General features: G+C 32.8%; 2 protein-coding genes across 2 annotated transcripts; both read right to left on the bottom strand.

The window, feature by feature from the left end:
• Nucleotides 1-520: 520 nt before the first annotated feature.
• On the bottom strand, nucleotides 521-2,566 carry LOC122600928 (senescence/dehydration-associated protein At4g35985, chloroplastic-like). Its single transcript, XM_043773707.1, has 5 exons — nucleotides 1,908-2,566; nucleotides 1,606-1,739; nucleotides 1,351-1,517; nucleotides 951-1,035; nucleotides 521-850 (listed from the first exon to the last, which is right to left on the bottom strand). The coding sequence occupies exons 1-5, from the start codon at nucleotides 2,499-2,501 to the stop codon at nucleotides 694-696; spliced, it is 1,137 nt and encodes a 378-aa protein (XP_043629642.1). The 5' UTR covers nucleotides 2,502-2,566; the 3' UTR covers nucleotides 521-693.
• Nucleotides 2,567-3,440: 874 nt separating this feature from the next.
• On the bottom strand, nucleotides 3,441-10,809 carry LOC122600160. Its single transcript, XM_043772829.1, has 14 exons — nucleotides 10,679-10,809; nucleotides 8,975-9,030; nucleotides 8,674-8,848; nucleotides 8,289-8,390; nucleotides 8,051-8,122; nucleotides 7,754-7,870; nucleotides 7,551-7,628; nucleotides 6,991-7,053; nucleotides 6,799-6,895; nucleotides 6,363-6,441; nucleotides 5,740-5,951; nucleotides 5,081-5,226; nucleotides 4,389-4,511; nucleotides 3,441-3,879 (listed from the first exon to the last, which is right to left on the bottom strand). Exons 1-14 carry the CDS (start codon nucleotides 10,757-10,759, stop codon nucleotides 3,727-3,729), a joined length of 1,554 nt encoding a protein of 517 aa, XP_043628764.1. The 5' UTR covers nucleotides 10,760-10,809; the 3' UTR covers nucleotides 3,441-3,726.
• Between the last annotated feature and the right edge of the window lie 2,644 nt (nucleotides 10,810-13,453).

The raw sequence follows: 13,453 nt of genomic DNA, 5'->3' as shown, positions 1-13,453 counted from the left end.
TAATGTTGGTTGTAAATACAAGTTTGGTGTATAGCCTTTTGTGGGTGTTCTACTTTTGACCTTTTTGAGGTTTTATCATTTGCATGTGAAGTTGCCATGGTAATTGTTGTAGCCCAAGTTTTCTATAGATAAACTTAATAGCCAAAGGTTTATTTTGTAAAAAATAAACCCTTTGTTGTTTGCATATGATTAAGTATACTTTATTGTATACTTCGTTTGTATTTATGAAAATGATGGAACAAGACAAAATATATCAGGTTTGTTTTACGTGATTAATTTGGTCAACATAAAGAGAGAAGTGGACAAGATATTAGATAGATAAAGTGACGCAATTGATTATGTTGACCAAATGGATCACATGAAGCAAGCTTCACATATTTTGTCTTGATTCATCGTTTTCATAAATTCTAACAAAGTATACAATAAAGTATACTTAATCATATGCATTAGCTAGATGTTAAATTTTTTGGTGTTCAAAGTCCTCAACCTTTTTGAGCCAAGTCCAATAGTTGCCCGTGACTTAATCAAAAGTTTTAAAAACTTGAAGATTAAAGAACAAGGACACAAAGATAACCAATTCCTTCCAATAGCTTGTTTAAGATTTAAATGCATAAATTCCATATGAGATACCACTAATGATCACAATTGTATGATCATTTTCATTTAGTAGGACACACAACTTAATCATTTAATTTATCGAATTTTAGTAACATTCTTGCGAACGCCATTGGAGACCGAGGATGCTGGAGTAATAGCCTTTCTAATCTTTGCAACATTCCAAGCAGTGCCAGCAACATGCCCTGCAGTTGCAAGCACATCGCCCGTTGCTTCCCCTGCACTTTCACCAAACCTGTTTTCCGCATAGCAAAATACATGACTGTAATGTAAGTTATCACGTAAGAGATACACGAAAAGTCATATAGAAGATGTTAAAAAAGAGGTTTTCTTACCTTTCACCGACTATCCTAGTGGCTGCACCAGATGTGGCAGATAAGGCTTGTTTTTGTGCAGCTTCAGCTGCATCCATTACTGTGTCTGCAAGTTTTTGGTTAATAACACTTTGATATGTTCAAAGAGTTGATTGTACTCTTATAAAAAAAGTTAATTAATTTGGTCAATCAATTGTTACTTTATATACCAAACTACTCTATATAATAATAGGTAACAAAATTTATAACTTAAATAAACTATTTTATGATGTTCATAAGCAAATATCATTTTATAAAATTTTTGCCTATTTGATCCATTAGTATAAAAGAACCCAAACAAGAAGTTTTTCTTACATGAGTCATAATTGTCATATTTTGTATCTGAAGGAAAAAAAACTAGAGCTTGGATGATACAACTTACTAACTGCATCAAGAGAAGCTAGAAGGACCTCCCCTGGAACCATACTAAAAAAGGTCTTCCCTGCTTGTGACCGAACCATTGGACCCATGACAGACCCGGTTGCTATTCCGACACCATTCAGCATTGCTTTGCTCATGTTTTCTGTCATCCTTGAGAGGTTTCTAGCACTAAATATGCACACATGTTTAAATAACCAAATAGGAGAGCAATCTTCAAAACAAAAATAAAATAAAATGAAAAGTGTATTTATTGCACCTTTTTAAGCTTTTGTTGATTCCATTCTCCTTTCTTGAACCATTGATTTTGTTGCTTTCATTTATAGTAGTTCTAGAGATGCCATTCTTTTGCTCCATTGCCTGGTTTAAGATCACATTACCTCCCTTTTGAACCTGTTTTGATTCATGAATAATTTTTGTTAGAACAAACATAGCAAATAGCATCTATTACGATAACCAAAATAAATTGAGAATTATACTAGACCATATTACCCAACCCGCCATTTTGGCACCCTTAGCCATGCATGTAAGCAAAAGTATGGACTCGTAGCAAACACAAACCTGGTTTGTGTAGGCATTGCTACATATAAAAATCCCTTTAATGATCTGGCCAGTTCCTTCTGCGATAGCCTTTGCAAGAAAATTATTATAAGCATCAACCTTTGGAGCAAAATCCTTCCAATCAATATCCGCTTTTCTTGATGATGATGAACTTGAAAAAGTTGAGTGCTCTTTCAAGAACTTATCCAACAACTTGAAATTCCCATGGACATTCTCCGAGAAGGTCACGCCATAACTCAAAGGAGCCTCATCTTTGATAAGGCGCAAAGAGAACAAGTAGTGAAGAGGATCAAGCTTGACTACTGGTTCATCTTTGGTTAATGGCCATTGGAGATCATCATTAATTTTGATTATGGTTGCTAACAAAATATCATCGTCCGATATCTGAATTAGCTTGAAATCTCCACTCGCAAGCTCTATGGCTTCCCCTTCATCCATTAAATGAACTTTACAATTAGGCATTGATAAAAGGACATCATGTTTGGCAGTTTTTGGTTGCGGGTAGTTATTGATTGTCGGTGGTGGTGGCATTGGTGGTGGTGAACTTCTTGAAGGAGAGAGTGTTCTTGGTTTCTTAACTCCGCAACAGCTCATTTTGGTTCGATTGTAACTGTTGGATCTTTTGGTTTGTGGTCCTAATGGTGATGTTGAAGTAGAATCAAGAATGCAAGAATAGCATGATGAAGGGTAGGAGTAAATAGGTAATTTGACAAGATGAGAGGGAATTAAGGCTTTAATTGATGCTCTTTGTCAAAGAACTTTATCTTATTCTTAACTTTGGCATAATTAACTTTCAGTGGAAGGAAGATCATCGGGGATAATTTTATGTCAAAATGGATGGATCTTACATCTTGGGTAAAAGATGATTCCAACTTTTTTTAGTAAACAGAACTAAAATGCTATAAATATGTATGTACGATATGATTCTATCAAGGGCTTATAAACCACGTTAACTATTCTAACCGACCTCTGTCAAGAGCTTATAAACCACATTACTTATTCTAATTGACCTCTGGATTGATAGGTCACCTCAAATACGTTAGCTACAGAAAACTTAACTTCATGTGTCTAAACACGATATTGATGAGATAAAAACATATATGCTAATATATTGGCATTCATGTCTAATATTACTAATTGCCCATTTAACAAATCCAGAAAAGGGGAAACTTTAGACAGGTTTCTTCTATTTCAAAAAGAATTTATTCTCTTCGATATATATTATCATTAATAGTGGTATATATGTTGAGTCTGAAAAAGAATCATATTCTTTACCATACACATCACATAACCCATAAAAGGTGTAAATCGAGAACAAAATAATTTGGATAAGACTAACGAGATAGAGTCGCAGGTTTGTCAAGATGTTACAATTGTACAATATGAACATAACAGGGTAGTTAAGCCAGGTGTAAATGAAATTTATCTGATACTATAATATCACCTGCAAATGCATAACGCAAATCTCTGGTACTTTCCTTTCACAAAAAAAAAAAAAAAAAAAAAAAAAAAAAAGAAACACTAATGTTAGAATTTGTTGGAGGTAGCAGTAGTTCCTTTAAATTACACAACATTTGAATTTACAAGTTACAAAACCAAAGGCCAAACATGAGGTGACTACAGCTGAAGAATCAATCAATTGAATCGAATTTTTTTTTAACTTTTTCCTTCTCCAATGGATCAAAAGAATGCCCTATTTCACAGATGATTGAAATTAATCAACCATCTATAAACAGGGATGAATTACATTACCTGGTCAGATTTTGCTCCAAAAAACCAGATAATATTAACCAAAAGCAACACATTGTTTCTATTCTTTCTACACTTCATATTTCTTTGGCTGTCTCCAGTGAGCCAGACTTCTTGACAAAGAACCAAGAATGGAGATCTTGCTTTGTGCTCCTTTTCTAGCGTATAATCGCTTAGCTGCCAAATCTGAAAACTTCTTACCCTTCTCCATTGTCCTTTCAATCTAGCATCAAAAATATGAGGACAAATCAAATCTCCGGAAAATATAGAAAAAAATTGTAACCATTATTTAGTTACAAGCAAATTTAGTAAGTAGTCAATATCTCTCAGAAAAACATTTGCTGCCTTTGTGAGTTAACACATATAAAGAACAATGTCCTTGTAGAAATACAATCCAAAGTCACCTATATGCCCACTTGCATTATAACAAGATATGTATAATATTTATTTTAGTCCACAAGCTTTTCCATATTGTCTACTCTTACTAATGGTGATTTTAAGCATTTGATCAATGAGGTTCAGATGGAGGACCTATAAGAGCAACAAATTGATAAAACAAAACCAGGTTGATAAATCTAATAGAACCAATGAAATACAAAATTACCAGCAGGTCTATGGTCTATCATAAACAAGGTGTATCCCCAACCAGGCTGTGAGTTCGACCAATGTGACACTTACAAACTGAAGTCTACAAACAATTTATTACGATTAAGGGGACACCATAAATCTCACCTTGTGTATTTTCCCATTCTTCAAATGGTATCGAATACCAGACCAGTTGATAGACTGAGAAAAATGTGAACGGATTGCTGAAATCGGATATAAAAAGTTATCCACCACCATTGCAACAAACACCTGCACAATATTTAATTGGACCAGATCCATAAAAACAAAACACATGTTTGAGCCTTGCATGCATCCACACTAACCAGCAGTAATAATAATTAAATATCTTTGCAAGAAAAGGGGCAGGAATAGAAAGACTTCATAGGCCAAATGGTAATGAATCAGACCGCTTGGTCAAATAGATAAACTTTGGGATTGGGTTGACACAAAATACTATTTGTCCATCAATTCGTATTTTGCATGAATTACTAGCAAGGAAAATATGACTAAGCAGTTTATACTATTAACAATAATCTCTTTTTTAATGAAAATGAACAATATGATTTGTCAATGAATTATTAGCGAGACAAATATGATTAGGACTTGTATGCCTTTAAAAATACATCAAGTAACTTTGGACCCTTTCAACCAGTACCCTTTCAAGCTATGCTATTGACAATTTGACACCACATGATTGGCCCATTACATAAAAAGCATAAAATGCAAATCAACCCAAATAAATGGGTTGAACTGTCACTTCTATAAAAAATCGCTGACAAAAGCGCACTGGATGAATAAGATGAGTTTATGCAACTTACCAAGCCCCAATTATAAGCGCTGAGAGAAAGTGGAGGTGCCTCAGGGGACAACATGTTGCATAGTCGAACTTCTATTCTTGTCAAATTCCACATTGAAAGAAGTTCAATGGTGGTACATATGACAAGACAGCCAACAAGTCTCAACCCTGGCAGAAAAGAGAACACATAAATAACATAAACTGTAAGAACAGAAGTAAATCTTTGCATATACTAGTTTATTATCATGTAATACATGGACAACTTGGGTAAATAAATTATGAAATATTTACATAAGATTTAACAATAAGTTCACAGGTAGTTTTGATCATAGTAAAAGTTGACTTATGAATTTCTGTCCATTTATACTTGTCATAACACACGTAAACAATACAGTAATAATAGACTTTGTTTTGTAACTGATTGGGTCCGTATAAAACCATGCCCAGATTAACATGCCTGGATCCATTTAAAACCATGCAAAAATGTCAAACAGTATTTTCAATGCACAAAACCTACTAATAAACATGCCCGGAACCATACAAAATTATGCAAAAATGTGCCCAATTGAGCTGTGTCACCCAAACCTGCCCATTTTTCATCTCTACTCAAGTGAAAAAAAAAAATGAAAAAAAAAAACTCACATCTACCTAAATCAAACAGCAGAAGATTATATGACTTACCATTAGGGTTGAGAACAGGTTCTTCGGTTAAACTATCATTCAGATAAAATCTTAGAGCTGCAGCGATATGAAATATAGCCATGATATATGGGGATACAAATCCCCACGATAGGTAGCAGTGCACAGAAAATAATGCCCGGTTCATTATCCAATTTACATATGTCGTGTATGACTCCAAGACGAATGTTTGTTTTCTCAAATAGTTCCAGTACCTATACAGCACACCAGAGATCAAATTTATTAATTGGGGCTGTTCATCCCAAATTGCTGTTCTCCAAGGGTGCCAATTTCGTCCCTTTCACTTAAAAATAGATTAATCAGGTTTATGTTCTCTAACAGCTTTTACAAACAAAATTTGAAAAGTCATTGGTAGATAGCTTAATATAAATTGAGTTGGATAGGTTCTACAAAGTGTACCCCTTTTTATATTAATGCATAAACCTACCAAATCATTTTGTATGAAAAAATCAGTTTCTCATTGAAACAATATAATATTTCTTTCTATATTTGACGCCCCAACTATTTAACACACAGCTAAAAGTTTAGATGTTTCGGGTCACCGATTTGCCATCTATATCAATATTGGTCCATATGTACAATTGTTCTATTTCATACTTTCAGACCTTGAAAAGGTAAGATCGCTAGCAAGAGGATGAGGGAAAACTGCGACGGGAGGTGATGTGATGAGCCTCTTATGAGCACCTACAAAAAACGAGATACATATGAGGAGCTGGATATGATAACCAGTCAGACAGAAGGTTAGGACATAATTGATCATCCGATGAGCCTAAATCCATCTGCCAAAAGACTTGTGATTCCTATCATAGAGACCTATAGTACCAGTATAATGATGTGGAATCACAGTGAAATATTAACATAGAATGATCAAGTCATGTCATATGTCTCAAACCAAAATCCTTGTTAATAGATAACAAACGGAATTTTCTACATTATACATAGTTCAAACTTCAGAGCCACAACATAATACAACTCTTGGTCATAAACTTCAATATCAAACTAAGGTTTTGATAGATTAAACGATCTTAAAAGCTTGATTACCAGATATAGCAGCAAGGGTCATATCATCAGAGTATCCGCCATCACGAAGTTGTGATACGACCCCATGTTTGTCAGTCCGGAAATCATCTGCATGCATCTGCAAGAGAAAAAGAGCTCCAGTAAATTTTTATAAGCAAATAGAACTTTTATTAAAACCAAAAGGAAGACAAAAGAAAGGTGGAAAATTCTTGCCATCATGCAACCTCCCCAAAGAAAAAATGTCCTTCCACCAGTTGCGAATCCCATTGAGCATGGCTGTAAAGAGAATGATTGTTAAATTTAATTTTCAGAACTGAAACAATTTAACGGATCTCATGTTAAACAATATAAGCTTTAAGACAACTTATAGACAATCCATGTGAAAGTGATAAAAAAGATATAGCTTGAAGTGACATAATGGGAGGACCAACCTGGTGCAGGTCAAAACTAATTTATTTGAAACATTTTTGTTGTCCAAAAAAGCATATACAGTAAGCTATATACTACTACGGCAATAACATATTAACATTATTTAAATAATAACACAGCTATTCAAAAGAACTAGTCGGGAGGTTCCATAAACCAAAAAAAGGCCTCGAACAAGTCTTGACTCGATTTATTATCAACTTAAAATAGTTTTCAGTCCGACTCATTTTACCTGATAGAGTTAGAAACTGGAATACCACCCAAATCTACCAATGCACAAATAAATGCGGCATAACTTTTACATCTAGAAATAACCATCTATAAACGCAGTTATGACAGTGCTTTACCATGTGATATTCATATATACAGTAACTTCCCAAACTTCCAGATGGTAAATCAAGTGGGTAGCCAGTTTGAATAAATATCTGCATAAATCACCAAGCGTGTTCAGACAAATAGCGTTCTAAAACAATAAGTATAGATATCAAATTTCAAGAACTAAGTACCATCTATCAGTAGATGGCAGCAATGTGTATCAGCATGATTATACCTCGGGATTCTTTATCATCTCTGCAGTGAGGGCTCCTACTGATCCAGGATGCAACCTAACGTCGTCGTCTAGAAACAATACATACTTGCTGTCTTTGTGCATTTGTTCCACCCCAATCTGCCATAAACATAGTAAATAAAGTTTATGTAAATGTATTGTTAAGCTACTACTATAACAAAAATGATTCATGAAAGCAGTCTAAGCATATACACTTAGATCCCACTCTTAAGTGACTTCAAGATCATGAAATAGTGAGAGAGTCGGAGAGAAAAAACAAAAAGCCGATTTGCAGCTTACCAACTGATTATGAACTTTTTGACTACAGGTAGTGGATGGGCCAGCGACAACTATTCTTGCATCAATGTCATCCTGCACACATATGAATAAGTAAGCTTTAGAAAAGTATCTCTGGAAATTAAAATCCACTAACGACCCCATATTGTTGCTTTTGAACAGATAAAGACGCAATCGCATTAAGAAGTAGGGCTAACTATTCGAAGGAAATATGAAATAGTGGTACACAATATTAAAGCACCTTAAAGTCTAAAAGCAAACGAGATACAGCATGATAAGCTGGGTCTTCAGTACTATCCACAATAAATAAGAACTCCAGCGGGCCACCATAGAGTGAGGTTAACTGCATTCAGTAATCCATATTACCACCAAATAGAAGCACTACCAAAAAAACATATATAACTAAATTCAACCTTAAAATTAAAAATAAAAAAAACTATTGTTATCGATGGTGTGGAATGATTAAAGGATAAACGGTAATACTTGATTGAAGTACAACAAAATATTATTGCATTGTATGTCAGTGCATATTGTGTGTGAAACTTGCACATATGAAGAAAAAAAAAACCCTAAAAAACAAGCATTTTGACCTTAAGACCCAAATATATGCAGAACTTGTATGGTACCTGGGTTCGCCAGTTGTGCAAATTGTGTTCTCCGAAACCTTTCAATGGCATAACAACTGTGACCCCTGGCAACTGAACCTGTTTTGAATGTTCTAGGTCGCGAATATCGTGACTAAGAAACGCAAAGTGATTGCCATTTTTCATGCATTTCTTCATCTGTCTAATTTCTCTGTTTCTGCAAAGAATAAAAAATAACGTATTCAATTTTCAAACATAGTTTTAGTAACAAAAACTCTATGGAAAGAGTCTCATAGAAAATGACCATAAACAACAGGTTATTATCCAAGTTTTATAGTTATACCTCACATAAGCTGCACCAGCCCATCCAAGAGCTAAAAGTAAGCATATTACACATCCCTGCAGCATATATAAATTTCATCAAATCTAAGAAGAATATGCAAACATGGCACATGAACAAGTAAATTCAGAACGAAATCGAACAAAACAACCTCCCTAAATTATCCTATGAAGAATTTATAATAAACAGAAAGGGAAACCTTAGAAAAATACAAAAGAAGCATAGTTTCTCATTATAACTCTTACAATGTGCATTTACCGAATAACACTATAGCTTAAATCTAATAGTACAACCCCAAAAAAAAGAAAAAACATGGCTAATTTAGAACTACCAGTCCTAGCCTTCCAAAAAGTTAATCTGATGGGTTAATCTTGCAAACTGTACTGATAAAGAATGTAAGGTCAACCTAGGAATCATTCAAGATGGTTTTCTACTTTTCTTCATTGTTGCATCCAACCACTTAACATATAATCCATCAATATTACACCTATATCAACAAAAACCCTATATCGAATAAACTTACTTGATGTCCAGTAAAAAAAAATATACATCGGTATAAATCAAACCCACACTAACCCAATTACTAACATGACCAAAATATACGTAGATAATGTATCACACATATACGGAATTGTTCAGGAAACCTCTCCAACTGTTCCTACATTCCTAGTGGTAAGGCATCCTCTGTTCAAACCTCACTGGATAAACATATTGACATGGCCAAGAAAAAAAAAAGTCTTAGAAAACGCCCACGAATATACCAATTAGGCCGCATACAACAGAGCCAATAGCTCAACATTCACTATTACTACAACTACTATAGTTGATTTAACCTAATGTTTGTTTTACAATAACTGATTACCAACTCCTGCATATATCTATATCAATACTATCTATACTATCTTATAATAATTATCACTTTCTCTCTCATAAAAGTGTTAGATGCAAAATTACCACTTTTAAAATATCTCCACTATACCTTTACATTAATTACATTAAATCAATTACTTACACCCACCACCAACAATAGTTCGTCACCACCACGACCGCCGTCACCACCACCAGTCGTCGTCACGACCAAACCGTCGCCGCATCGCGCGGGTACAATGCTAGTATTATAAAGCAAATCCACTTTTCAACTTTTAAATTCAACAATGTACACATGATAATGCATGATGTATCATACTATACATCAATGACCTACGACTTTCAACTTTCTCTTTCCTTCATAAATCATTTTATTCCTCTAATTCATTTAAAATCTTTTATCTCAAAAACCGTACATCGATATATTATAAAAATTATATGGGTGTTCTTAAAATTTCATGCTCTTTCATTAGAGATGTCATTCCATATACTTTCGACGAATTTTTAAATCCGACGACAAAGCCCGTACGGCTAAGGCATTTGGCTATCATACTCTATCACCTATCACCCTTTATGACCTATCACCCTCACCATCTCACCGCCCCAACGGGTACTTACTCTCTTGTGTGTGTATATGGTATATATACACATAGATATAGAATTATAGATATAGGTTATATATTAGCAACTACATTAAACCTTTTTACAAGTAAAAGTTTTTAAACTTATTTACACTACAATTATTAGTAAAAGAATATACAAATAACAATCAATAGATCCATAAATAAATAACATTCAAAGAAATTCAAAACAATATATACATATATATATATTATGTACCTGGATCTGAATAAAAACAGCAAAGGATGTGCATAAGGATCTGGAGGCAGAGAACAAGAATGAATCCAATGCCGATATCATCTTACTGAATTCAATTTTAATTTATATGAATAAATGAATGAATTATAAAAAAATAAATAAATTAGGGCTTATATATATAGTGTAAGTGTGTGTGTGTTTTATGACGATGGTGATGAATGTTGATAAATTAATAAATAATGTAAATCTTCAATCTCAGATCGGCATTGAGAAGAAGAGTAATAGTATAATAGATATAGATTGGATATGAGAAAAGAGAAAAAGAGTAAAAAGAAGGGAGACCGCGTAATTTATATTTTGAAAGAGACGACAAACACGCAGTCACGATAGACAGGCGGACAGACAGAGTGGTGATGGTGTCTTAGGTGGAATGGTGATGATTATTGGTGGATTTAGTTAATCTTTTCCATTAGTATAATAATAATAAAATAATGATAAACAACTCAAATTTAATTTTAAATTATTTTTTATTTTTTATATTAATCTCATCATTTAATTGTATCAGGATAATGATCTTATCTTATCGTTGTAAGAATTTTTAGTAAGAGTTATACAATTAATCATTTATTTACGAATATGGTACTCGCGGTGGTAAGGAAGGCGGTCTAGTGTTGTCGGTGATGGTACTATTGGTAGTAGTGGTGGTGTCAAGTGGTATATGTTGATATAATTGTGATAGTTGAAATTTTTTTAAAAGAAAAGGGTTAAAGTTTTAATTATTAAAATAAAGATTTAGAGTGTAAATTAATTAATTAAGGACAAATTTGGTATTTTATAAAAAAAACCACTTTTCATAGTGGGTGTTTATTAAAAGTAATTTAGTTTTTTCGTATATAATATTTGTGTAACTATTTCTAAAAATAGGTGTGATAATTTATATAAATGAGTAAAAATGTGAGCTTTTATACCACATGATAAACTCGATTAACTAACAGTTATTTATATATATACACGTGGGTAATTCAAGTAAAAATTATTTTGATACACCAAAAAATATTGATATATATCATGTAATCCGATATTAGAAAAAAATATATAATAATTATTAATATTTAAAATCTTTTTAAAGTCTTTCAAATTAAAGATATTTCTATTAGAGAATAAAAAATCAAAGTTTCATTAAATGTGATCTCATAAATTAGTTAAATAAAAACAAATAATTAATAATAAAAAAAAAGTCCAATAATACCCAATAGAGTTCTCTTTAATAATAATGATGTTATCATAATTTTCTTTTATTTATATAAGAGATTTGATCAAATATTTATTATTTTTATTGTTAACTCTTGTAATTACTAATTTTTTTTATTACTTTGTTATTATATACTTTTTAACTAGTCTTTAATTTCGTCCGATAAACGGATAGTCTTAATATGAAGAAGACGTGTAAAAGATGAACTGGTGTCTAGGTGATCAACCACGAGGGGTAAAGAAAGAGAGAAAAGGTTATAAATTTTTACTTTACTCCCTTTACTATTAATTATATATACATATATATATATATATTAGTTAAATAAATCAATTTTTATCTTACCCCCAAGATGAATTGATGGTGGCTACATGATTTTCTTAGTTATGTAATGACTTTTATATATTTTTGTATATATATGTATTTGTAATTTTTTTAGAATAAAGAGTAAACAAATAATATTTAATAATAGTAATAATAATAATAATAAATAAATAAATAAATAAAACCAATTATTAGTAGGTAACACATGACAAGAGTCCTCTCAACCTCCTAGGTAGCCTCACGCTTACTTTTTTTTAAAGGGCTACCCAATATATGACATAGCGTCACATGTCACGTATCGCCTACAGATGAGATAGCCCCACCCTTAGTGTTAATATAAATATTGTTTTTATGAAGTAAGTAACATAGGAATTCCAAACGTGTGAGATTGGGTTTGTTATTGGGTAAGGTGGCACATAAGAATTGATGAGACTCAATGTGTTTAAGAGAATATGCGATTTATAATATCGGAATCTTTCACCTTGATTTGCTATTTTTTTCATTTAAATTAAATAAATATTTTAAGATAACATCAAATGACGAGGATAGATAACATCATGTCATTAATTTAGAAAGAAACTTAGTATCTATACTTCTATATTTATATCTATAACTCTATACTATATAATAAAATAAATAGTCATTATGTTGAAAGTTACATAGGGAAATGTCTAAACTACTTTCTCCATGAAAACAACCCTAAATCTAAAACATGACAGCCATCAAATCTCTCTTTTTCACACACACCGGCTCTCTTACATGCTTTCACACACACCGTTCACACACAAGCTTGTGCTATGATATCCACTGCAAAGGGTGCAGAGCCAAGCATTGGCTCTTTGGCTTCATTTTGACTTTTTTTAAACCAAAAAAAGCTTACCACGTGGATATGCCAATTTCTAGTCAAAATATATGGTGTAATGTCAAGTTGTTGCCCATCTTTGCCACCAAAAAAAAAAGACAAAACAAGCGAAAACCAAAAAAAAAAAGGGAATCTTGCATGTTAATTGTCGTTGCCAAATGTTGCCACAGTCAGCTATATTTGGCCGACAGAATGAGCCAATAGAAAGTGCAAATACTTGTCAATTGATAGGGTACAAGGAAGCCACAAAGTCAATACTTGCCGATAGAAGTTGTCGATGTTTCTTGCCGACTGCAACCTTGACCCTAATATCGGTCCTTTTATTCGGCTTGTCCATCCGTACATTGGTTTCCTTACACAC

Source organism: Erigeron canadensis, chromosome 5 (genome assembly GCF_010389155.1).
Source record: "Erigeron canadensis isolate Cc75 chromosome 5, C_canadensis_v1, whole genome shotgun sequence".
Classification (NCBI taxonomy): Eukaryota; Viridiplantae; Streptophyta; class Magnoliopsida; order Asterales; family Asteraceae; genus Erigeron; species Erigeron canadensis.
Note: the sequence above shows the minus strand (reverse complement) of the source record. Positions and strands in the feature narration are given on the sequence as shown.